The sequence below is a fragment of the Larimichthys crocea genome, chromosome XXIV (genome assembly GCF_000972845.2).
Source record: "Larimichthys crocea isolate SSNF chromosome XXIV, L_crocea_2.0, whole genome shotgun sequence".
Lineage (NCBI taxonomy): Eukaryota > Metazoa > Chordata > Actinopteri > Sciaenidae > Larimichthys > Larimichthys crocea.
In genome coordinates this window covers 8,389,254-8,414,045 of record NC_040034.1, presented here as the reverse complement: position 1 = coordinate 8,414,045, position 24,792 = coordinate 8,389,254, and the positions used below count along the sequence as shown (strand labels likewise).

The 24,792-nt window shown below is 42.4% G+C and overlaps 1 protein-coding gene across 2 annotated transcripts in view; it reads right to left on the bottom strand.

Moving 5' to 3' along the window:
- Positions 1–408: 408 nt before the first annotated feature.
- Positions 409–24,792, bottom strand: part of pacrg (PARK2 co-regulated) — a 122,553-nt gene continuing 98,169 nt past the window's right edge. For both annotated transcript variants that reach the window (XM_027275222.1, XM_010757016.3), the window contains one exon: positions 409–842. In XM_027275222.1, coding sequence (XP_027131023.1) covers positions 682–842 — 161 coding nt within the window. In that variant the 3' untranslated portion in view covers positions 409–681. The remainder of the gene's footprint in view (positions 843–24,792) is intronic.

Genomic DNA, 24,792 nt, shown 5'->3' with positions numbered 1-24,792 from the left:
GAGCTTTGCAGCGAGGAGATTACAGCTTTCAGATGTTTATTGCTTTGTGCTTTATATAATTTATATTTTAATTTATTGTGAGAGTTGTCTAAGTGCTGCAGCAGTTTGAGTTGAGTTGAGTTTCTATGGACCTGTTGACACTAGAAATCTTGTCACCATGCAACAAAATCTACTGTACCTGACATACTTAAGCTGGCTGCTGGAAGAACAAACACTTCATAGTCAACATTCAAGCATCGCGTTCGGTGTTTGAGACTCACTTGGGGTGAAATTTCATGATAAATCATAAGAATTTGTGAGTGTTTTTCACATTTTTATCTGATGCACATCACTCCATCACTTACTCATCAACAATTTCTCACCAGCTAGTTAAACGAAGCATTACGTAATAAAAAAACAAAACATGCATAACATATTAAACATATTTAATAAGGCAAATGTGCTGTCACGCTTGTACTGCTTTTATCAAGTGATGAATGCACAGATACAGAGACAAAATACCTCATGACTCGCTATTATGAATCTATGAAGGGTTTTGGGATATAAAGGTGGGAGGAGAGTGTTTTGAGCACAGGAAGGAGCGCCGGGTCTCAGTGGGGTGTCGAGCTAAGATTAGGGGAGGTGGACTGATAAAGAGGTAAAGTAAAGAGTCTGTGCAATGTCAGCGTGACGCCCTGCCCCTCATGTGATCATGCAGGACTCGTAGGTGGGCACCATGTATTTGATGTTTATGAAGGCATCCTCTCCACCGTAGCGCTCAAACACCTCCAGAGTCTCCTGGATGAGGTCGCCGATGTTCTCTCTCTTCTGCTGGCTGTAATCGATGCCATCTCCAGAGTTGACTAGAGACAAAGACACAGAAACAAACAAACTTTAAACAACTTATATTTTAGCTCCATGGCTGACTGTGACGCTGATGTCAGGGCTCACAGACCACCACGCCGCACTGCTTTGCTGTAGGCTAGAGTTGGCAAATGCCATCCTTCCATCTGACTTCAAACCCAACAGAACAGACTGAATTTAATTTAGTCCTCTTACGCCGTGGTCAGTTGGGACTGAACGGCAGAAGAGTTTTTAACTGTTCAGCTGAAAGTTTAATGAGGCAGCCAGCAGAGAGGAGAGCAGCGTAAAGGACAACCGAGTTAGTGACGGCTCTGCTGTTGCACAACGCTGATGCACACGAGGCGTGAGCAGCGACCTGGAGTCACGCTCCACAGGTAGGACCGTGTGTGTGTGTGTATGTGTGTGTGTGTGTGTGTTTGCAAAATCTGCGACAGAGAACAAACTCAACAGCATCAACATGAGGGGCTAGTGTTTTTTTCGTCTTCTGCATTTTTCAGGTATTAGTGTACATGTGCGGTAATAGGCAATCGACTCATAGAGCATAACACACTTGTAGCCAATCACAATACAGCGAGAAAGCTGCAGAAGCTCCCCTCCCCCAGGGCAAACACACACACACACACACACACACCCAAACACACACGCGCGCGCACAGTGCAGTAAAACACAGAAAATTGTACAACAGAGCTCTACTCAGCTGGGGGAACTTGTTATTGAAAAAACATTCCTGAGGTGTCCAGCCTGCACTCATTCCTTCTTCCTCTCTTTCACCAGCAGGCACACTTAAACACGCACACACACACACACACACACACACACACACACACACACGGATCGTGACTTTATCAGCACACAGCAAACTGCCAATCTCATGCCACTGCACTCGGGGCTCAAAACACTTTTCATAGGGAGGTAAATATAGACAGGAATGAGGCGCGCACACACACACACACACACACACACACACACACACACACACACACAGAAAGACTTCCAAGTTTGTTTGCAAAAAAAAAAATATCCTGGAGTGAGACTGTGGAGTTTCTTAAGGCTATGAAACAAAGAGAAGCAGTGGACATGAGAAGAGAAGAGAAGAGAAGAGAAGAGAAGAGAAGAGAAGAGAAGAGAAGAGAAGAGAAGAGAAGAGAAGAGAAGAATCATGAAGTGCACCTGTGGTGTGAAAAATTAACAGCAACACTTTAAGTGGGATCCTTCAGCCCTTTCTTTCAATCCTAATTAGACCTGAAGAGAAAAGGACACATTAAACCTTCCACTTCTTCCAACACCATTCTTTATTCTTTCTCAACCTTTTATAATCTCTCATCTTCCGGGCCTTGACAGACCTAAAACTTCCTCCTCTCTCTCTTTCTCTCTCTCTCTCTCTGTCGTTGTCTTTCCAGCCGTACATGGCCTCCTCATTAAAACACAAAGACAGCCAGTCCCATAAAGTGGGCTGTTAAGCAGTAACACGTCTATGATCTCAGTCTGCTGCACTTGCTTTCTGCTCAGTATTCGCTCTCCTGTTTTACATGAAACGACGGGGGAGATTTCTCCAGCCGTGTTTTGACCGTTGGTTAGCCTGGATGCAGTGCAACTTTAACAGCTTTTGCTTTATTTAGAAGCTATTCACTGTTCCCCCCTTTAGAGAAACAACAACAATAGCTGCATATGCTCAGGAATTCAGCATTTCAGAACAAGCCCTTGTTCTGTATCTTGAACCCAGGCCGCGTTTTATTCTTGAGCAACCCACAACACAGGCGTATGCACCCTAGTAGTTAGCAAAATCTTAAATAGCATCTAAAATGCAGCCATCTGAGCAATAAAAAGAAAAAAAGGCGAAGCAATCAGGGAGGAATGAGGAACAGTATGCTGTGATGTGTGTAGATGGGGTAGAAAGAGTGGTGAAAAGTGACAGGAGTCAGCCGGGTCACCATTACAGTCTGTTTCAGCTGTGCGGTGTGTGTGTTTGTGTGTGTGTGTGCGTGTGCATGCATGTTGGTGTAGGTTAAAAAGCCAGGCCTGTGGAGAGCCAACCCCCGTTGAGAGTGAAAATGAGCAGCCAAAGCCAGCCCAGAGGGAGAGCTTGGCCTTCAGACTAGAGAACATGGGGAGTCACGGAAGAGGTGCGGCTTGGGAACCAGAAAAGCTCAGACCCGTTTACTAGGGGCCTGGAGGGGGGAGCAAGAAGGTCCTGTAAGGGGGGAATTGCTGTTGCTATACTGAGCGTCTCAGCCCTTCCAAGTGCATCTGTGTTGCTGAACTGGGAGGCCAGCAGCATCAAAAGAAAGAGGCCAGAGGAATTTGCAACGATTCTCAATATTTAAAGAGCAGAAAAGGGAGAAGTGTGTTTAAGGAGGGATGGAGGGAAGTGAAGGCAGGCTGGGTTGACTGGGGGCGGGGGTGTTAAAAGCTGCCTCTGTAAATGTCCTTCAGCAAAATAACTTATCTTTCTTGCTCTTCTTCTCTCTCTCTCTCTCTCTCTCTCTCTCTCTGCTTTCGGCAATATCCGTAACCATGGACAGAGAGAGAGAGAGAGAGAGAGAGAGAGAGAGAGAGAGAAAAAAAATCTTTAAAAACAATCATAATAAAAACTCCCGCCCTGTGAAGAGAAGGAAAAGGGCCCTAGCAGGAGTTGGCTGTCTGCTCCTCTAAGGAAGAGGAAGGGTCGATACAGGTGCAGACGGTGGAGGATGATTCTCGGTGCTGCTCAGAAGGTGGAGGAAGAAAAGGAAGGTGGCACAGAGACAGTGCTTTGTTTCTGCCTTTCAAGTTAAAACCCTGGGACTGGAGGGCACAAAGACCACAGAGGTAAAAGGAAGATGGAAAGAAGAGGTGAAAGACTATCTATCTATCTATCTATCTATCTATCTATCTATCTATCTATCTATCTATCTATCTATCTATCTATCTATCTATCTATCTATCTATCTGGCGCTGCGCTTCTCCTCGGCTCTGCTGTGATTTTTGTCAAGACACCCCAGACCAACACTAAACTCCAAACAACAACAGCTGCAGCCTTCCTCCTCCTCCTTCTCCTTCTCTTCTGCTCCCACCCTGCTCTTTCTCCATCCCTCATTCCCCACGGTCCTAAACAACCTGTCTTCCCACATCAAGCTGAAGACAAGCAGCCACAGATGCAAGACGGTAGATTTTAAGGGGATATTTGCTGTTGGGAACTCCAGTCAGATCATTAGACTCTAACCACAGCTGGACTGCAACCTCCCCTCGTCTTAAGATTTCTGACTGAGGTTGGCATGCATTATGTGTATGTCGTATAGTTATAATCCCTTCCCCCGCCAGGGATCGGGTGACACACACACTGCAGCAGCTTTAGAAAGTTTAGCTGGAAATTCCAGAGCTGATTCAACATAATATCCACCCACCTGCCATTGTTTCTAATCAACTTAACCCTGATTGTAGAAGTTCCTTATGAAAGCAGCTTAGACGAGAGCCCCCCCCAACACAATAACTCTTTGATCACAGCAGCCAGATGCAGAAAAGAGTCAATGCATGCAAGATCTGGGCTTTTTAAACGACGACTACGTGCCTTGCTTGAAAAGGGAAATGGAGGAATGCAGGTTATGAGTGCGATGGAGAAACTCGAGTTCCAGGAATTCTTTCTGCAGAAGTTGACTGTAGCTGCACAGCTGAGAGTGTTATACAAGTGCATGTGTTTTCATTCTTTCCTTTCACCAACCATACGCTGATAAGCCCCGATCGCCTAACCCAAAGAATTTCAGGGCTTTATATCAGCATAAGGATATACATAACTTTTTGCACTGGCGTCTTATTTCCTCTTGGGAATCGATACAATTATTTTAAAGAACTTTCATCTTGAAACTATTCCAATTTCCTTGTTTCCTCTGACACAGAAAAAAGTGAAATAGATTGAGTTATCATAACTATTAATCTTAAACATAAACGTCTTTGAAAAAAGCTAATTTTCTTCTGATATAGAAGCATAGGTTTCATTCATATTAATTTCATTCATGCTATCATTTTTGTTTAGGTTTAAAAAAAGGTGAAAATCTAAATATTAAACCTCAAATATTCAAGTATTCTGCTTGAAAATGGTAAATAGATACACCGAAACTACATGAAGACACAGAGCCTGAAATACTGAGAGCCACACACTTACCTTTTCTTCCTTATTCAGACTTTTGGAGTTTGCAATCCTCTTCTCAAAATGTATATTTTAACTGGTTTCTCATAAATAAAGCTGTGAGCAAAATCTGACCTCATGTGGTGCCTTGAAAATGCATATTTGACATGGATTCTGGTGGTGGAATACAGTAAGTATGATCCAGATGTATGTAGATACAATGTGTGAACCTTGCCACGAGGACAGAGAGGGGGGAAGAGAGAGAGAGAGCACGGTGGTGGTGAGTGTGTGACAGAGGGTATGTAGGTGTGAGGAGGTGGTAGGGAGTGGATGAGACCACTGGAGGAAGCCTGTGCTTAACAGCAGGGCTCTAATTAAAAGGGCCTCACAGTTGGGCGTCAGGCAGGCCTTTCATAAAGAGACACACTCTAGCAGAGAGGTGGGAGAGACCAGGTGTGTGTATGTGTATGTGTGTGTGAGTGAGAGAGAGAGAGGGAGAGGGAGGGTGTGTGTGTGTGCGCCTAACCACAGGTGTCTGCGGAGGAAAGGCTGTAAAACAGAGTGAGAGAGGATATCGAGCAGTATCCGCGCACATGCACACACACAGTAGTGAGAAAATCAGTGTGCTTTAATTACACGTGGCAAGGACAGAGAGAGAGACAGAGTGAGAGAGAAAGAGAGAGAGAGAGAGAGAGAGAGCCAGTGGACAAAGAGAGACAGGTAGTGAGGACAAACAAGTGTAGTCGTGGAAGTTTTAACAGCAAGTTCCCTTTAAGTGTGTTGAGTTTAAACTGTTTAAACGAAGCTTATTAAACACTTTACATACAAAATTTATATTCGGAATTATAAAATAGATGCAGGAAATTACAAAGAATTTCTCCAAAAAAGAAAATACTCGAGTACAGCAGCAGTACTTTATAGCTTCAGAGTACAATCGCTTTGTTACTTTCCACCTTGGCCTGAAACACTCTTCTTTTCCTCGCACTGGTATTTCCCTCTGCCAGAGTCACCAGCCCCCTTTTCCCCTAATGGATAAGCCAGAGGCTGACGGACAGCACAGATGTGACTCACATACACAATCATGCTCACACACACACACACACACACACACACACCTGGACCTGGGCCCATTCCCACTCTGTTGCTTTTCCATCTCAACCTTTGTGTGTAATCAATAACAGCATTTCAGCTTAACTCATTTAGCCACAATAAGGGCTTTGGCTTGAAATGCATCACAACACACACACACACCCAGACCCCCCCCACCCACACCCACACCCACACCACACCACACACCACAACACCCACACCCACAGCATATCCACATGAAGTTTGAGCAGAGGAGTGAAACAATAGACCTATGGCCAGCAGTAGTTTATTAAACCCCCAACTCCTACACCAGACATCATCTGACTGCTCATGCTTACTGAAGTCTAACCTTTGCTGTAGGTCAGTGATCTCATTTTCCATGTGTTCATCCAGCCCAGCAGCGCTCAGTCTATAGGCTGGCTGCAGCTCAGTGCCATTTCAACCCGGTGAAAGTTGGACATCAGCAAAGCTGTATGCCAGGTGGAGGAAAATGTGTCAAGGTCAGATTGCACAGCAGAAAGTAAGACCGGAAGAATGCGTACACAAGGTTGAGACAAAGGCGTAACCTGCTGAGGATGCTTCTGAGCCGCACAGGAGTTAAAGCTGTTAGACTCCTATCGATCTGGCTCCCACTGGCTTACTAGTCTACATCTGTACGTAGGTACACAGGAATTGAATTCCAATTCCACACTTCCGCCAAAATCGTGCCGTGTCTCCGGCTAATCTTCCTTTAGAAATCCCAGACTGCGGGAGGGATTCAAAGCCCCACTGAGGCAAGGTGGGAGAATCACTCTTCCACACCTCACAAAACCCTCTTCTTGCTCATTTCTTTTTCAATTAGCCAACTAGACCTAGCCATGACCGAGAGCAATATCAGTTTGCGCCATTTAGTCATGGCATTAATGCACAAAGAGGGCTCATCTTAGATGATGGATCAATGCTATTTTCCTAGCTGTTACCGTGTCCATTATTGTTTCAATTACCAGCACTCAGATAATGGTTATCCCAGTCCCATCTCATCCAGTTGTAGCCTGATGCATGCATCTGTGAATCAGCTTCAGTATGAGTGTCACATCCCTAAAAAAAAAGGAATCATCTCATGTTATGTTCACAGGTATATCACACTGATGGCTTGAATGGGCAGCAACATTTTAATTATTTTCAAATAAGATTACACGTTTTTCAGGGTGCAAAAGTGCGAGCGTGTTGTTGGTGATGAATGATCTTTGCAGCCTGCTGTAGCAGAGGTTTTCAGCTGGGCCAGAATATACAGACGAGGTAATTCTTATCGCAGCTATGAGCAGACAGAGAGGCCGTGCCCAGCGCTGCCTTCAAACCCACAGCACAGTGCAACAACAAAATCTACATTCCAAATTCAATTCTGTGCGGCACATCAAGCAGCTACTGAAAAAAACAAAACAAAAAAACATCCAGAAATCTTGTCATGGTGCTCCAAGACATGGTCCTGGTTCTGTCACTTGCACGTTAAATATAAGAACTAGTGTGATTAAAAATCACTGCCAGCTGTAACTTTATTTTTTGGACAAATCTTTTTATTTTTCATTTTGTCAACCGTTCCGACAATCAAAACCTGACCCTCTTCAGAAAGCAGAGTACAGTGAAATCAAGAGAAATCAAACAGTCTACCACCACAGAGGACCTAGCCTTTCCCTGTGTCTCTCCCCCTTGCCTGGAAGGAAAGTGTCAGTGCTGTCAGGTGTGAGTCAATGCCGTCAGATGCGATCTCATTACGCCAGCTTACCTCAAGGTTAGCAGTGGGCTGCTGGCTAGGCACAAAATCGATCTGCACCAGGGACAGGCGTTAAAGGCCACACAAGCCAAACAAGCACTGCACTTTGAAATGCAAAGGCCCCCTAATACAGGTGTAGGCACGTATACATATATACACAAAGCTCTGAGAGCACACCGTGATGGACTGAAGCCGTGCCAAATGACTGCAGATTAACAGATTAACACAACGTCTTTAAACTTTCTAATGCAAGCCAGCAAACATTTCACCAGGAACTATATCCAGTCAGAGAAGCCTTTATCTTTTTTTTTTTTTTGCTTTATTCATACAGATAATGGAAGACCCCTTATCATCATCTCAAATAACAATTCAGTGCCAGAGAAGAAGATGAAACACAGAGAGTGAAAACTACAACTATATAACATCATACATATCTCTTCAACTCCTTGTTTGCTACCTGTGACCGACAGGTTTCGTCAGACAACAGCACAGTCATCTAATAATATTATCTCTTGTTACATCAAGCGGATGAATGTTTCTCTTGTCTTCTAATTTCTAACACGTTTGACAGGAATCCAATAAGCATTGACAAGTTTTTTTTTTATTCATCTTTCAATCCATCACGCCATCAAAGTTCTCTCACCCCCTACGTGTGCTTGTCGGAACATGTCACAACACCGTTCGTTCTTCAGATCTGAGCATATAGAGACATCAATTAATGACTGTCACAAGCAATAAATAAAAACAGGGTATACTTTTATTCCTATTCCGGGTGGCTTGCGACCTTCAGTACCAGAAGCTAACAGTGAAGAAATTAATATTCATAGAAAACAGCTTGGCTGGTGTACCTTTGCTCCGGTAGCAGGTGTCCATACGTGGGGGATACCGGCGCCTTACTAAGGCTACTTCACATCCTGTCCTCTCATTTACACATCTTAATGGGTACAGAGACCATATGTTTAAGTCATGAAACTACTAATACTGCTTTTTTTGTTGTTTTCTCCCACTGCAGATTTACTTTCTTTGTGAAACATTTAAATTTAAATGAAACATTACAGCACAGCTTGGACACAACATTGCTATTCTGTTTTATTAACACCTCCACTGTGCACGTATGCACAAACAGTATACATATTATACTCACATTATAGTCTTAATAGTGTGAATAAACAGATTAATGTAATATCAGGTTAATGCTGCGTGGAAATCTTTTTAGTGTCACAAAAGAAGAGAGGGGAAATTGGAAGAGTTTGATAATGGAGGGACTCTCCTAGTTTTGTTCCTGATGAATATAAACCGCACGTTTTGCATCGTAATCTCTTACGATGGGCAGTATTTATATTAAATATAAATACAGGTATATGACTTTCTTTTATGATTCTGACTTTAATTCTGCTGAAATGTCATTAATGTATTTAAATTATGATCATAATAAACAGAGACTATTTGAAATAAACTTAAAATGAACTTGAGCCAGTTGTCAGCACCACTTCATGGCCATTAGCTTCATCCGGTTGTAAGTGAAAGTTCAGTTGCTGAAAGGTAACACATTTAACTGTAGTTTGATCTACACGCAGAGAAAAAATATGACAAAGGCTTTACAACTGAACAATGGAGAAGTCTGGGGAGAGAAAAAGATGATCAGAATAAACTCAGGGTGTTACAAAGCGAGTCAAAGGCAGGCCTCAGATGACATCTGAAAAATATAAAGTATGGGCTTCTGATGGTGGAATAACCTGGACAACAAAGGGAGGAATGGAATCAGAGGAATCGCTCTCGTAAAGACAGCACGTGTCGAGACAGAAAATCATGTGGGCTTCAGGTGGAAAAGCTGACAGCGATGGAGAGACGGAAAGAGAGACGAGGAGAGGGAAGACCTGACAGAGAGAGAGAGAGAGAGAGAGAGAGAGAGAGAGAGAGAAGGCCGAGCGGTGCAGCAAATTCAAAGAGCAGCTCCATTTGTCCTCTTCACTCGTCACAAGAGGAACATTTGAAGTGACATACTAATTTAAGTCAGTGACAAATCAAAGTCTATCACTGATATTACCCTAAAGCGTAGTGAGTATCCTCTCTGCACTTCACATTTTTGCAAGTCATTGAAGGAAACGCAACTGTAGTTTAAACATCAAAGGAATAAGGTGTGCTTTAGCTCCTCAGACACAAAGCATTACCTCCACCTCACCAAAAACAGTGTCATTACGGCAAATACCAGCACACACACCTGCCTGCGCACTCGTATGGACACACACAAACGCACACACACAGTTATGTCCATACGCAGTGATGGGCTATGTGCCTAGCTAATAAAATCACTTTAGTCTTCATAACCACTTTAGCCTTGGAAGCTGCCATCAATGGAAGGACAGACACACACACACACACACATTCACATACAGGAACAAACGGTGTGCGGTCCAGCCCTTCCATTAGCCTAATGAAGTGGCTCCCTAAGATGGATGACATGACATCACCTCCACCACCAATCACAATATCACCCCTAAAAAACCTTCCACTAAAAGCCGCACACCACCTCCCCCCTTGGCTCTCCCGTCCCATTTCCTACTGCACCAAATGGACGATGAGCTTTCCAGGGCCCATTCTGCCTCCTCGCAGCACTTTTATTGGTCGGGTTATTTATCTCTTTAATGCAATTGGCTGGAGTGGATGCCTATGGATGCGAAGGGCTAGTAAATCATGGTGGGTTGGGGTGGCGCCATGATTAAAAGAACTTTGGTTCAACAATGACAATGGCACCAAGAGGACGGCATGCAGTCCATCTGCATTCAGAACAGGAACCAGCAGGGAGAGGCTACGGGAAGCCTGAGGACGGCAGTTCCCAGAGGACATAGACGATGGGGAAATAAGAGCACTTCTATACAAATGCAAATAAACATGAAAATGCATTGTTTTTCTTCTACATTTAAAGTTTTTCACCCCAAGGGGATAAACAACAGGATGTGTTAAAGGACTGACAACCTTGACCTGATGCTGCACTCAGTTTTTCAGGCTCGCTCTGGTGACAAACACTTTCCATGCTCACTTGAAGAGATTTACGTGTCTTTCTATTGTTTGGCTTTTTTTTGGTTTGTTTTGTTTTACATTAGCATGGACATGACCTAAAACACTTCCTGGTTGAGAGGACATAATCTCTTCTTCTTTCTCTCTTCTTCACTTACTCTGTCCCAGAAGGACAAAGAAAAGTGTTTATGGGTGGAAGGATGCAGGTACAGGCATCCATAAACAGTTAGTGTTTTACAGGCAGAGGCACGGCCCAAGGGTCTGTCAAGGTTTACGAGTGCCCAGGCCCTTTAAAGCAGGAGTGTTTAAGTGTGGTATTTACATAAAACAGGCCAAGGTGTCTGTCTTTAGCCGGTCCTCACATCAGTACTGTTTAGCGTTTCTCACAGGCTGATAAGCTGGAACTGATCATCAAGACCAGGAACAACCATATCTTTGTTTGTCCTTGTCGATGTAAATTATAAAAAAAAAATGCTGTTTTAAACACACTGCTGTGATGTAAAAATGTAAATACTGCAAAAGGGCTGTGGTCTGTGTGCTACATCTCACAAGTGTACAGCCCTCAAAGTATAAATTGTGATACCACAATCCTTTGTTGCAAAAGCACATGCAATCAAACCCACACAGCCTCACTTGGTTCCAATGTCAATTTGGTCTCCGTCATCGGACTTTCCACAGGCCAACACTTTGTGCCTTCTGCCAGCTCGCTCCCTTTTCTCTCCAGCTTTTTTTTTTTTTTTTTTTTTTTTTTTTTTTTTTTTTTTTGCTTCAATTTCTCAACAGAGTTAAAAAAGAAAAGCGAAAAAAAAAAAGCATGTGACCAGTGAAAACATAATAAACACTATGGAAGCAGCCTTAGCTGCACAACCACTTAACTGGGCCGCACATGTGCGTGTAGGGGTTTGTACATTTGTGTGTCACCTTTACAGTATCTTATTATTAGCAGATGTCCCTACTCACTGGGGAAGGTACAGTCCAAACAGAAGCAGACTGAAAGAGGGAGAGGAAAGAGGGGGAGTGGGACAACAGAGGGAGGGTGGAGTATTGAGATATGCTGGGACAGCAGTACCACCCCGATGTGAGTCATAGGACACACTGTCAGCAGCCATCCAACATCACACACTGACTCATTATGCTGGAGGAGAGGAGATGACAACGGTAGCCATGATCAAGGAGAATGGAAGAGGCACATCAGTGTGAGACAGACAGCGAGGACGCAGTCAGCGTCAGCAGTTACGGTGGTGGCACTCCGCTCAGTCCCGTGCTGATGAAGGCATGGAAACTTGCAGATGTGTCCAAATACATATGGAGCAGACTCGATAATTTTATGCAGAGATCTTCATTTCTTCTGGAGATCTGTCGCTGATGAAATTTAGCCAAATCACACACATTCCAGTTGGTCTTCTCAAGAAAATGAGTCATTTGAACTAATGACCCAAAACAGCATCAGCTTAGACTCAAACTGAAGGCGTCTTCAGCAGTAGAGATTGTAACGGTAGTTTCTTCCCTAACCCTACCCAGACATTTTGGTGCCTTAAGATAATCAAACCAAAACCACAGCATACATTTTGTCGTTTAATTTGTTGTTGAGGAGGACTTGTGCACAACATAGTAGACAAAGAAACCTATATTATGTGTTTTGTCGTTAACAGAGCAAATATGTTGAACCGATGAACTGAGACCAGCTAACTTGTCTTATTAGATGAAGGATTTCCATGTTTGTTTAGCTTTTGGGGATTAAGATTCAAACAACATAGCAAAATCAGACAATCTCGCCAACATGTAAATGCTGGTGAGAATCAACAGTTATTGTGAAATCTGACTTTCAGTCAGACTTGTTTGAAGGCCTGAATCAACATGCCTAATTGAAAACCTCAGCTGTGCTGCTTTGGCTATTTAAATTAGCAAATTGGCTGTTGTTACTTGCAGACAGTAACTATAAAAACTAATCATCCAGCTGTTTTTAATACAAAACCTAACCTAACTCATGGGCCTAAAAATCCAGGCAAGGCCAAGGAGGAATTCCAAGGCCAGGAAGCAAAGAAACAAAAACAAGATGTGATAAGGTTGACGCATCAATGAGAAATCTGCATATTGATATCTGCAACACTCGTCTTTTTCTCTACCAGAAAGCCAGAATAATCATGACTGCTTAAAAAAAAAAAAAAATCACCACCTGGTGTGTTGACAGAGCAGATGAATTCTTGACAAATGCCATAAACAAATGCCATCTCAGGTGGGAGGCAAAATCGAAATGCCACGATGTACTGGATTTACAGAAGAGATACTTGTGTTCATTTAATTATGTAATTTTCTTACACCCTGTTGAGAATATGCACACGCTGTAGCACAGAATGACGGAAACACACTGTGATTAGCACGTCCTTTAGCCACCTTTTTAGAAATTTGCTTAAAAATTGCAGAACAAATCTTTTGCAACGCCCTGACATGGGCTGCATGTGCATGGAGTGTTGAGATATGATTTACTTCACTGTTATGATGTCTATACATCACCATGTAGTTCGTAATACAGTCGTCCCTCGCTATAACGCGGTTCACTTTTTGCGGACTTGCTGTTTCGTGGATTTTTTTTGTGTAATTTTGCATGCTTTTTTTTTACAGCGTACTGTACAGTATGAACGCGCATTGTGTTCTGTGTCCTAAATTGGCTAAGGGAGAACCGCTCATGTGTGCGTCCTGATTAACTAAAGGAGTACTGTACAAAATGCGTGTAAAAAGGTGTATAAAAGTTTGTGGTTAGGGGTTTTACGGCCTTAAAACATGTGTAATAATTGTAAAACTTACTTCGCGGATTTCGTTTATTGCGGGTTATTTTTAGAACGTATCCCCCGCGATAAACGAAGGACCACTGTACACAATAACCATCTCCCCTGAGAAACACCATATCTGTCTGGGGGATATGACAGTCGACAGGTTTTTATTCATAAGGTGTGTGTATGTGTGAAGTGTGCATGTCATGGCTAGCTGAAGCTTGTAGGGATTTCTCATTAGAAGCTGTTGGTTGCGTCCGTGTAGTCCCTGGGCTGAGCGTTGTCCCCTTGCCAAGTGGAATGCAGGACCATTAGGTCGGCAGAGAAGGGACCATTTATTTGGCTCTTTTCTGGCTGTGGCTGTATTATCTGCTGTGATGCTATTTGTCTGAGACCAGCCAAGCTGCCGATGTGACAGGATGGGAAGCGGGGCTTGGGGGGGGGGTATGAATGATGGGCTCTGAGACATGGCCAGTTTTGCTTCGCTGACAAACTGGGGCGAGGAAGAGATGAGAAAGAGCAAGGGTGGAGGCAAGGCAGGGGATGAACGCACGCGCGAGACACAGTGGTAGCCGGTCGCCAGGGGACACAATTTACAGCACCTGTTGGCCGTGATTGATCAAAGGAAGAAGAGAGAGGGTAATGGTGTGTGGTCTGGCACGGGATGAAGTGATGGGATGAAGGAGAGGGTTAAAACCAAAGACATAGAGAAAAATGGAGTGTGAGAGAATGAGGGGGATATTGGGATGGAGGAGTATAATATAGACAGAGTGAAAAGAAGATGGGACGTGTGGAAACAAAGAAAGCAAGGCACAGAGAGAAAGAGGTAGAAGGAGAATGGGAGATGAATAAAGAGAAAAGGTCGATGGTGCAGGAATGTGTGAGGAAAGAGACGCAGGGAATATATATTTGTCCCCTGATGGGAGTGTGTTAGGAGTCCATCTGTGGAGAAATGAGATCAGTGGCTGACTTAGTGGTAGAGGAAGACTTTGCTGCCCTGCGGCTTACACACTGACTCAACACCATCTCCCCCGTCTCTCCCTCTCACTCTCAGGTCTCATACAACCTGCAACACACTTAATCTGCAGGACGATTCTGTGTGTATGTGTGCACGTGGACGCAAGCAAAGTCTTATTACCCGGGCTCCTCTCCCACTCCACCTCTCCATCAAATGACTTGGGCAGTCTCCTCCACTCGTCTCTCTCATCTCTTTCGCTCCATCCCAGCTGAGACCACAGAGGAATCTCCTCATAGAATCACCCACTAAATCATCTATCCACCGAGCAGACACCTCGGCAAACACTCTCACCTGGAGCTTTCATTTCCAATCCAAACACAGAGATAGAGGGTGGGTCTGCATACACATGTGTGTGTGTGGTTGGGACTAGAGTTAAACTGAAAAGTAACATCACTGTTGTGCTTGTGCATATGATCGCCAGTGAATGCGCTTGGGGTTTGAATTTTAATTACAGATATATATGCAGACCTGGATTTTGTTGGACCAGCTGCAGCTTGTGTGTGAAGTTATCATGAGCTTGTTTCAAACGGTGATTTACTAAATCACGTTACATCATTAAAATTAATGGTCTAGTGTGTAAGATTTACATGGATCTTCTGGGAGAATATGGAAAGAATAAAAATACAATATTCAAGTATGCTGTCATTTGTGTAACATCTGAAAATAAGATTATATACAGTATATTATATATTATTTTATATATACAGAGGGAGCACTGTAGGTCCTCTTCCACAGAATGGTTAAATTGCTTAATATTCACGTGTTTCGCAACCACCGTAGTTTCTCCGACATGCTTGGAACGAAAGGTGGGTATCCATGTGGTTTTCAGTTAATTGTAATCTGCAAACCAATCTGCAAACCACTAAGTCACTGAAGCCTTGCAAGCTGCAACACAACTCCACCAAAAAAAAATCAGCAACATAATATAAATAATAATAACAATTCAAGCAATATCATAAAAATAACTAACAATTGTGTACTATCGTGACTAACTGTAATTAGTCTTAGAGGGGTTTGTAATATATTTTGTAATAATATGTTATTCAGGACAGATGTGTTCCACATTACCTTTTTTACTCCTTTTACAGGCCAGCACTGACTCTCAATTTGTGTACTTCCATAATTAATCATGACAAAATGCAGTGTACTGAGAGTCCCCGGATCATCTACTCTAGCAATATACAATGTTGTTGTAAGTTGTAAATGTGTTTTATATTTATATTTTAGCAGACACATGTTGGCATTAATGCTCCACTTCCGTTGCAAGAAAAAGGAATGAGGAGATCCTGAGTATCCATGAATAAAAATGTTGCAGTCATCAATTAGCAACCAAACATTAGCTCTTTATAAATTTGGTTCAGTTAGCTACACAACAGTTGTCAGTTACTAAGTGGAACAATTAAATAGTAACAGCTAACCTGCAAGTCTGAACATACTGCTACTGCACCTGGCTCCTGCATAGTAAGCACATACGTGTGTGTTCACTGTGGATAAGATCACTTTTATCTCACACACAGATTACCACATAAACCACAGGGTGAGATAATGTTGCACCCAAACCCAATAGACATGCTACTCCACCCAACACACACACACTTACAGCACACATAACACAACACAGATCTCCCCATCTCAGAAAACCAGATGAAGAGAGAAACAGGCCCATGCCTGGTGCCAGCGATGCAGTGACGGAGTGTGCCAGGGGGGAGCTGGAGGAGGGTGGAGAGGAAGGTGAGCCAGAGAGGGGAAGCAGATTAGAGCGCCTGGAGGCTGCTGAGGAGGAGAAGGAGGAAGAAAAGGAGGAAGAGAGATGAAAGACGAAAGGAGAGAAGCGGAGGAGTTAGCTAGTGGTTTATAGTATTTGACTGAGATTACTCTGCCGCTGGGTTTACCTGATTACAGCACAGTGCTGGAGGACAGTGAAAAACGTACACACATGGATTGGCATGAACAGACGCGCAAACACACAATCTACGACTACATACTGAGGGCCCGAGGGGAAGCAGCAGCTGCAACTTTCTGTCCAGGATAGATTTGGACATCAGGGTGGAGTGTTTATGTCCACAAGTGATTTTGTAGTACATGAGGTGTGTGTGTGTTACATTCAAGAGAAAAGAAATACATCTGACGTATTAGAGAGTCCACCGAAGCTATTCCTCCCCTTCGCTCCTTCTCCAGTTTCAGAGCAATCAACCATAGGCTCATATAATACACACTTTCTCCTTGCTCAAACTTTCCTCTTGATCTATGTTTTATGCCTTGACTGGGGTATATGAGAGCGAGCCGGAGCACACAGCACTGCAGCCCTCGTATAGACTCACAAAATTATCCTGGCCTTATGAGGACGAGGAGGAGAGAGTAGTTAATTAATCACTAGTGTCTCATTTTCTCTTTATAACACTCTCATTTACTCTGAGGCTCATTTTTGCGTGTCACTGTCTTTTCTTACTGCTAATCTATCTGGATATATTGAGTTTGATGAGAGTAGCAGTGATTGTTGGCGGTTTTTAAACGGTTGTGGAGCTTTCCGGCTTATTTTCTGTCTACCCTTATGACGGGGGACGCCAGCCTCATTCTAAATGAACTGACCAATTTTATGCTTCAAACTGTGAATCTAAGCCTGCAGATGGTGTCTCGGCTGAATGGTTAGTCAATTTGAGTGAACAGATATTTTATCATCTTGAAGAATCTGGTTTTGTTTGTCATCTTCAAACTGTACTCTGGTGGTTTAACTATTTATTTGAAAGTTAGAGCTCCATGTGAATTGTTGTGTCACACCAGTTGTTTTTCTCCGTCTTTACAGACCACAGCAGAAATTATTAGATTGTCAGGGAATGAATCGGCAACTATTTTGATAACTGTCGTTTTTCAAGCGAAAAAAAAAAGCGCCAGACAACTTCTGATTCCAGCTTCTTAAATGCAAGCATTTTCTGCTTTTCTCTGTTGTATGGAATTTAATAACACTGGGGGTGTAGGATGTTTCTCAGACAAAACAAACAATTTGAGGGTGCAGTGCACATATCTCACTATTTTCTAACATTTTATAGACTACGCAATTAATTGATTGAACTGGAAAATAAATAATTTGCAACCCTCCTTCCAGCTAGTCCAGTTCTTCTAAAGGCTTTACCTTGAACGGATGAACAAATATGAATCATACTACATTGTAAATCAATCCCTTGTAAGTTTATCACATTTCTTTCAAAGAATACTAATCATCAGGGGGGAAAAAAAAGATTCTGACTTCCTTGCCCAAGAGAGAGGGACGGAGTGGAGTCGATTAGTCATTTGTGGTGAAGATAATTTATATTAATAACAAGCGGGAGTGTGCCTGCAGCCGTGCCTCAGCTCATGTCCCTGTGATGAATGCTTTATTGGTTGGTATCCAATATTTCCTTGAATATTTATTATGAGTATACATATATAGATTTTATGCAGTCATGGGTTTCATTCCCTGTAGCAGTTCCCTTTAATCTATATGGGAGTGCTATGAAATAATTGAATGCCTGGAAAAGTTGACACATTCATGTGAAGTAACGCACATGAGTGTAATCTATTGCTGCAAGAATTTGCCTCCTTAGTGTCATAACACTACGCTGAAAAACAACAGAACTTAAATAAATTTCCACTGCAATCTGATGTTTGTCTCTATTCCAAATACAGAGAGTGATACTGTTACCAATGGATCCTCTCTGTCTCTCTATCGCTGACTCTCAGCCATGCCCGGGCACTTTGTGTGGCTCCCTAAGGAGAAAGGGTACACCGGTGATCTTCTTCAGTGCAATCAGACTCAGGGACAGAGCCTTGAACTACACGACCCACGGGCCTCCTTCAGCTGTATCCTGCAGAGAGGCAGCTGGATATGGGTGTGAGTTTGAGAGAGAGGCAGATGCATGGTGAAAAGTAAGAGTGGGAGGTGGAGAGAAGCCAGTCAAAAGTTATGAAATATGCCCCTTGAATAATCAACGGCCAAATCAATTTGTTCAACGTCCAAGAGAAGCGGGTGGACTACAGAGGAATGTGTGGAGTGGGCGGTCGCTCAGTGTGCATCCAAGTCCATATCTCAGACAAACACACAACAGCCAGAGAGTCTGCCTGGGTCTAGAGAAGAGATGGCCAGGAGGGGTGTGACTGAGGAGAGGGACCAAACATTTTCTTCTTTTTCATAAATGTTGCAATGCACATAAATTTACATATTTTACAATTGAGTACTTCCAACTTCATTCAGACTTTGTTTACTTTAACTGCTTGTTTCATCTAGTATGTACAGAAGATGTGTGTTAGATGAGGACCTACCTACTCTCATATCAAATGTAAAATGTAAATGTAAAAGCACAAATTGTCGTTTTTACATTTTGGTTAGCTGTTTCCATTTCTCGACTTTAATCTAAGCTAACTTAGCAAATTCTCTCCTGGCTGTAGCTTCACATTTATCACAAAGATACAGATATGGTTATCAGTCTTGTTATCTAACTCCCAGCAAGAGAAAGCAAATATTTTCCCCAAATGTCAAACTCAAATTGTGTACTGGAGGATTATCATGTTGAAAAAGGAAAATGTCTTTCCCAAGCTCATTGTATGCTGTAGAATAGACATAAACATAAATATATGTATTCCTAATAGAGCCTGACCAATATTGGATTTTTGCCAAAGCTGATACTGATATTAGGGAATAAAAAACATTCTGATATCACTTTATTATCCGCCTATTCTTTATATATAAATACACACAGATTTATTGCAAAGATGCCTCAAATGTGGCTATCAAACACTTGTAACCAAGATATGTAATGGAGGCAGGATGTTTTACAGTTTAACGATAAAGTTTATTGTCCGAACTTAATCAGTGCACTGAAATAGTAAAAAAAAATTCTGGGAATTTAATAATTATAAATACAGTAGATACAATTTAATTAAACAATTTATTAGTTGAATTATCCTGTCATTCTGTTTATTTACATGTTTTGGTAAGATTTTTATTTATTTTTTTAATCAAAACGTCATGACAGTACAGCTTCATTGGATCCCACTGAAGTGAGAGGAAGATAGAGAGATGCAGTGCAGTACAAGGAGATAGACTAGAAAAGGCCTGCAGGCTGCAACTGGCCCAGTGTGCCCTGCTCAATAAAGCCAGCCATTTTATGACCCCGCCTCTCGGCATTTTGATTTTAATACTCTTCCTCCCTGTGTCTTTCTCACTTCCCCTGTTTCTTTTACCGCAAAAAGCTCTGCATTTTACTTTCATTTGTCTTTGAATTGTTACTCTGCCTGTCCTCCGTCTGCCTTTTCACTCATGTATCCCCTGAACACTGGAAAGACAGTTAGGGTAGGCCTTATGCAGGAGGGGGGTGAGACAAGCTGGCCTAACTAGATTAGCAAGTATCCTATTTCTCACATTGACAAATTAATTTCCGTACAAATTAAATGAAGGAACCCTCCCTTGATAATTCCCTAGGAAATTGAAGATGGTTTTGAAGAATGGAATAAAACATCCCCTTCTACAAGAGAAAAAAATCTAATTACCAGTGCAGCAAAATAATGGTAGGCTAATAAATTAGGAACAAATAAAGCTGGGTAGCCAGAATTCTATATGGTCTATGAAAGTGAGTAACGTGAGCCAGAAAGATTGCTCCTGAGGTGGATTTGAGTACAACAGAGATTCTGAGAAAGGGAGAGGAAAAGAGAGAGAAACACAGTAACAAAAACATCCTTGTCTATTACAGGATGTGCTATTTTCCTGCAGGCAATGGCAAGACAGAGGTAAAAGACAATAATAAAAGTGTGGGAGAGGGCAGGATATGGAGGACGGGGAAGGAGAGGAGAAAACAAACAGCACCCAGACAGAGACAAAGTGAGTGGCAGGCGACAGCGAAAGGCTGTCTGGGCTCGGGCTGTTCAGATCCACTGACATTTACAGAGTGGCCGATCTCTCCTTGCCATCCTCCCCTTGAAAAGTTCAAACGCACACAGATCCACAGAGGAAATGCTACGGCGTGTGGATTAACGCACTCTCTCATCTCTCTGCAGGCTGCCCCTCCATCTTTGTGTGTTACGGCTGTCAGTCTTAGTGTTTGCGCGTCAGTCTGTTTCATGTCTGTCTCCTACCTGTGTCTGCATTCTCAAACAACAAAGGACAGATTCCCATTAAGACTGAAACACAAGGAACTCTCGCTGTGCCCCTGCATTGTGAGCCTGTGTGTGCTGAGCTGTCCTGGCAGACAGGTAGGAAGAGAGGTGTGGGAACCCTGGGTGGGGAAAGACTGCTGAGACAGGCCTAATTAGAGTTGAGCAGTCGCCCAGCTTTTGCCCCAGCAGGGGAACTCCCTGCCACCACCACCGCCTCCATGCCATCTACGCCCCACTGCTTCATAACCGCACAAACACACACACATACACACACTGGCACATGGTTGCAGATACTTTGGCTGGTTCTCTGGCTGAGGGGAAACACTGAATGCACTTTATTTGACCCCGTCGCCTCTCTTTTTTTTAATCCCTCTCTTGTCATTACCATCTAATTCTCTCTCTCTCTCTCTCTCTCTCTCTCTCTCTCTCTCTCTCTGCTCCTTGTTTGTATTTTTGGATTCCATTTTAGTCCATTTTAATTCTGTATTTCATTTTGAGTCACGAGTCGAGACCTCCAGAGAACACGACTGGAGAGAACGGGGTGACATGCAATTAAATTCTCCACCTGAATTCAAATTAAGGGACAAAACGACCCTAATTCTTTTTCATCCTTTACAGTAATAGGTTATATTCAAGGGTGCTCTTGGTTCTCTTCAAACTATTGTGCTTGGTTTACCTTTTTCAGTGAACTAATATGAACAGAATAGATCATTTCCTCATGGGCATCAACCCTAGTAATAAAGCGACTGACGACTGTACTGAATAGCTGCCACGTGGAAAAAACTGCATTGGATTTCCCCAAATTATTTGCAGTCACTTGTCGTAAAACCTATCATTAAGTGACAGAGAGCAAGCAGGAAACAGGTTTACTGTTGTAATAAAAGGCAGGTTTATCTGTGTTACGGTAAAACACAGTGTAACAGTAGCACTAATAGAGAATAATCATAAATATGTAGTTTGGTCGTATGAGACCAAATAAGGCTGCAGCCGCTGAATCTCTGAGTGAAATGAGCAAGTGTGCATGTTTTTGCTCATCATTTCTCATTTTCATTTGTAAGAGAAAGTTGTTTCTTCCTTCAAAAGTTTTACAGGCTTGCTTTAATTAAACACAGACAGAATGAATCATCATCAGTGCAAAAGAGATTACACTGACATGGCGTTCAATCTACAGTGATGATAAGTATTGAAACAGATAAAAAGCATGCGAGTGCTGTGACTAGAAAAACAGCTTTAGAGTAATTTTAGCAACTTTGCTAATGATCTTTTTTGCCGTTTGAACTTTCTCTGTCCCTTGTCTTTCCCACCCCACACGCAGCCTGGAGTGAATCCGCCTGTGGAAATGACGGTCGGTCTGCCCCCTTCATCACCTCTTAATCAGAGTGTTGGCACTGACTGCCCAGAATTGGATCAACCTCGGTGACCCCTGCTGCTGCTTTCCTTCTAGAGGTCAGCCTCACATCACTGCACTGTCTCTGAGGCAGCGGCACACGCTCTTAAATGAAATCTTATTTCTCCCTCTCCCTCCTTCCTGTCTCTCTCTTTGTCTTTATCTCCCTCTGGCTTGCTGTATTAACCCGGGCGTGATCTTTTGCAGCTCAGACCTGAGTGACTGGAGCTCTCTCTCTTCATTCTGAGCAGCGCTTGAGTTTTGTGTAATAGCAGACGTCGGCCGAGACAGAAGTGCGTCAGTCGATATTGCAGACACCAATATTTATGACAAATGATTAACAAGACAAGCTGTTCTTTTGACCACAGGTAAAGCAGGCATAGAGGCACAGTTCCCTTGATTGGATTCGATTGCAGGATAGCTCTAGTGTAAACAACACTGATTGCACATTGTCTGCAGGAACTCTTACTCAGTGTCCAAGATTAGGGTTTGTTTCACCCTCCAAGGACTGCTGAACAATAAAAATCAGAAAATGAAATAAATAAACCCACCAGCTGCCAAGAATAAGTTTTACTGACTATGATATAATTTATTTTTCATATAAATTTGTTACCTCGCCACCTTTTGAAACAGATTTTATTGTAATCAATTAACTCATCTAACAGTAGTTTCTCATCTCAAGTGTGCCAAGCTAACAACAACAGCATGACGTTCAACTACAGTAAATTAAAATTACAAGAGAGTATATTCACTTTCACTTTGTGCTTGAACAGCTAATAGCAATGACTAATTGAAATGCTCAAATGCTTTCATTCAATTTCTCTTCCAATTTCTGGTTTAAATCACCGACCTTTCCTTGAGCGTCGCCTTCATGAGATACATCAATTAAAACAAACACCATTTTTATTGTTTCCACAAACTAAATCTACTCTAGACAGTATATATACACATTATGCCTATGTAATATACTGTATATGCCAAATGCATGCATATGAACTGCTCAAATAGAGTAGAGTACACAGAATGATAATATTTATTTAGCTAAAGAGCTGTGCGGTTTCAGTGTGAAGAAGGCTTGACTCACTTTACAACAGCTTGTTTTGAGTGATCTTTCATTTTCTACGGTGCTTGAAGAGTTTGGTCTGAGAGTTTTCGTGGTGGCAGGATGACGTGGAGAACGTTAACACATGCTGACAAGTATGCGTTACACCCTAAGATGTCAACGAGATGTCATGTATGGATGCACTGTATGTCATCACCTTCATGTGTTCCATCACATGTTTGCCATGAGTTCTGCCTGAATATCGAGTGTGTTTGAATGTGTGTGTCTTCCTCTTGTTAAGTCAAAGTGGGCATCAGTGTTCATCAAGAATAAGTGTTAAAAAACACACACACATAGGCACACATGTAATATAAAGATCTGCTTTCCTGACTTCCATTTTAGAGCCACATCCGATATGTTGCCCGATGCTTTGCTCCTGAATCGTCTCCCCCAGGTATGTAAGCTCTTCATTAAAGCTGTGGCAATCAGAGGGGGAAAAAGTACTGCTCCTCGTAAAGAGAATAGATTACTTCCCCATCTTTCACAGAAGGCTGTTTGCTAGAGTAGACACTCTCCTCCATTTTCATTAGCGGCTTGACTACTATATATTCTCCATATAATTGAGGTTGAAACCTTCTGCACTGTAATGGGGCTTTCCATAACAGTCTTTTAAAAGTGAAAGCCTGCCATCCTTGGGCACTGTGTGATATGGGCTAGTGTGCGTGTGTGTGTGTGTGGGTATGTGTGTGTATTGCTATCAGGCAAATCACTTCTTCTTCATCTCCCTCTCATGCTACTTTTCAAAGGCAGCTTTGAATAAACAAAGGCGTGTCCTCACTTTTTTGTGACACAACATCTGAAAAATTAAAGACGGAGACGGGAAATCAGATTCTCTCTTTGTTAAGAGGATTTGTGATTCCAAAAGCAGGACCCTGAGCTGAGAGTCTATCAAACTAAAGGTGGGTGGGTCTTTGTCATGTACAGCCGTGCACTGTTAATGGTGTAATTTGCCAAAATAATCATTATCTTATAAAATCCCTTTTTACATGCTTGTTTATGCATAAGCTTAAAATTTCTCCTAATCATTATTTTATTTTCCGTCTTTTATGTTGCTTTTATGTTCCGTCCTTTAATGATGTTTTATGTTTGCTGTGGTTTTACGATAAGATGTTTGTGCAGGAATGAGATTATAATGTTTGTGATTATTTTATAAACTACAAACCGCAGTATACGCCTAGCAGCGGGGGGAAATTCTGTAGTCTAAAATTGTGGAAAACATCAACTTGTATACGTTCACTTTCTGCAGCTACTAATCTTCCCTCTTTGCTTTGTAAGCAAAACATCTGGGTATGCTGAACAAACACTCAGTTTCCTTAAATTAACAGACAGGTGAGCATGGTTATATTGTGCCACATGCCAAGTTGCACACAACACAGACAGCACATTTCTCTATGATCTTCGATTCATCTCAGTTCCTCAATCAGACTCAGATCTCAGAAGATGACATCTGAGGGAGATTTAAGCTGATGAAAAGCAGCTATCAGGATCAAGAAGTAAAGTCAAGATGGCCAGTGTTAAATGTAAGGAAAATTACTCGGCTAAAGCAATTTAAATAGCTAATGAAACATTCTGAGTCTGTCATGAAG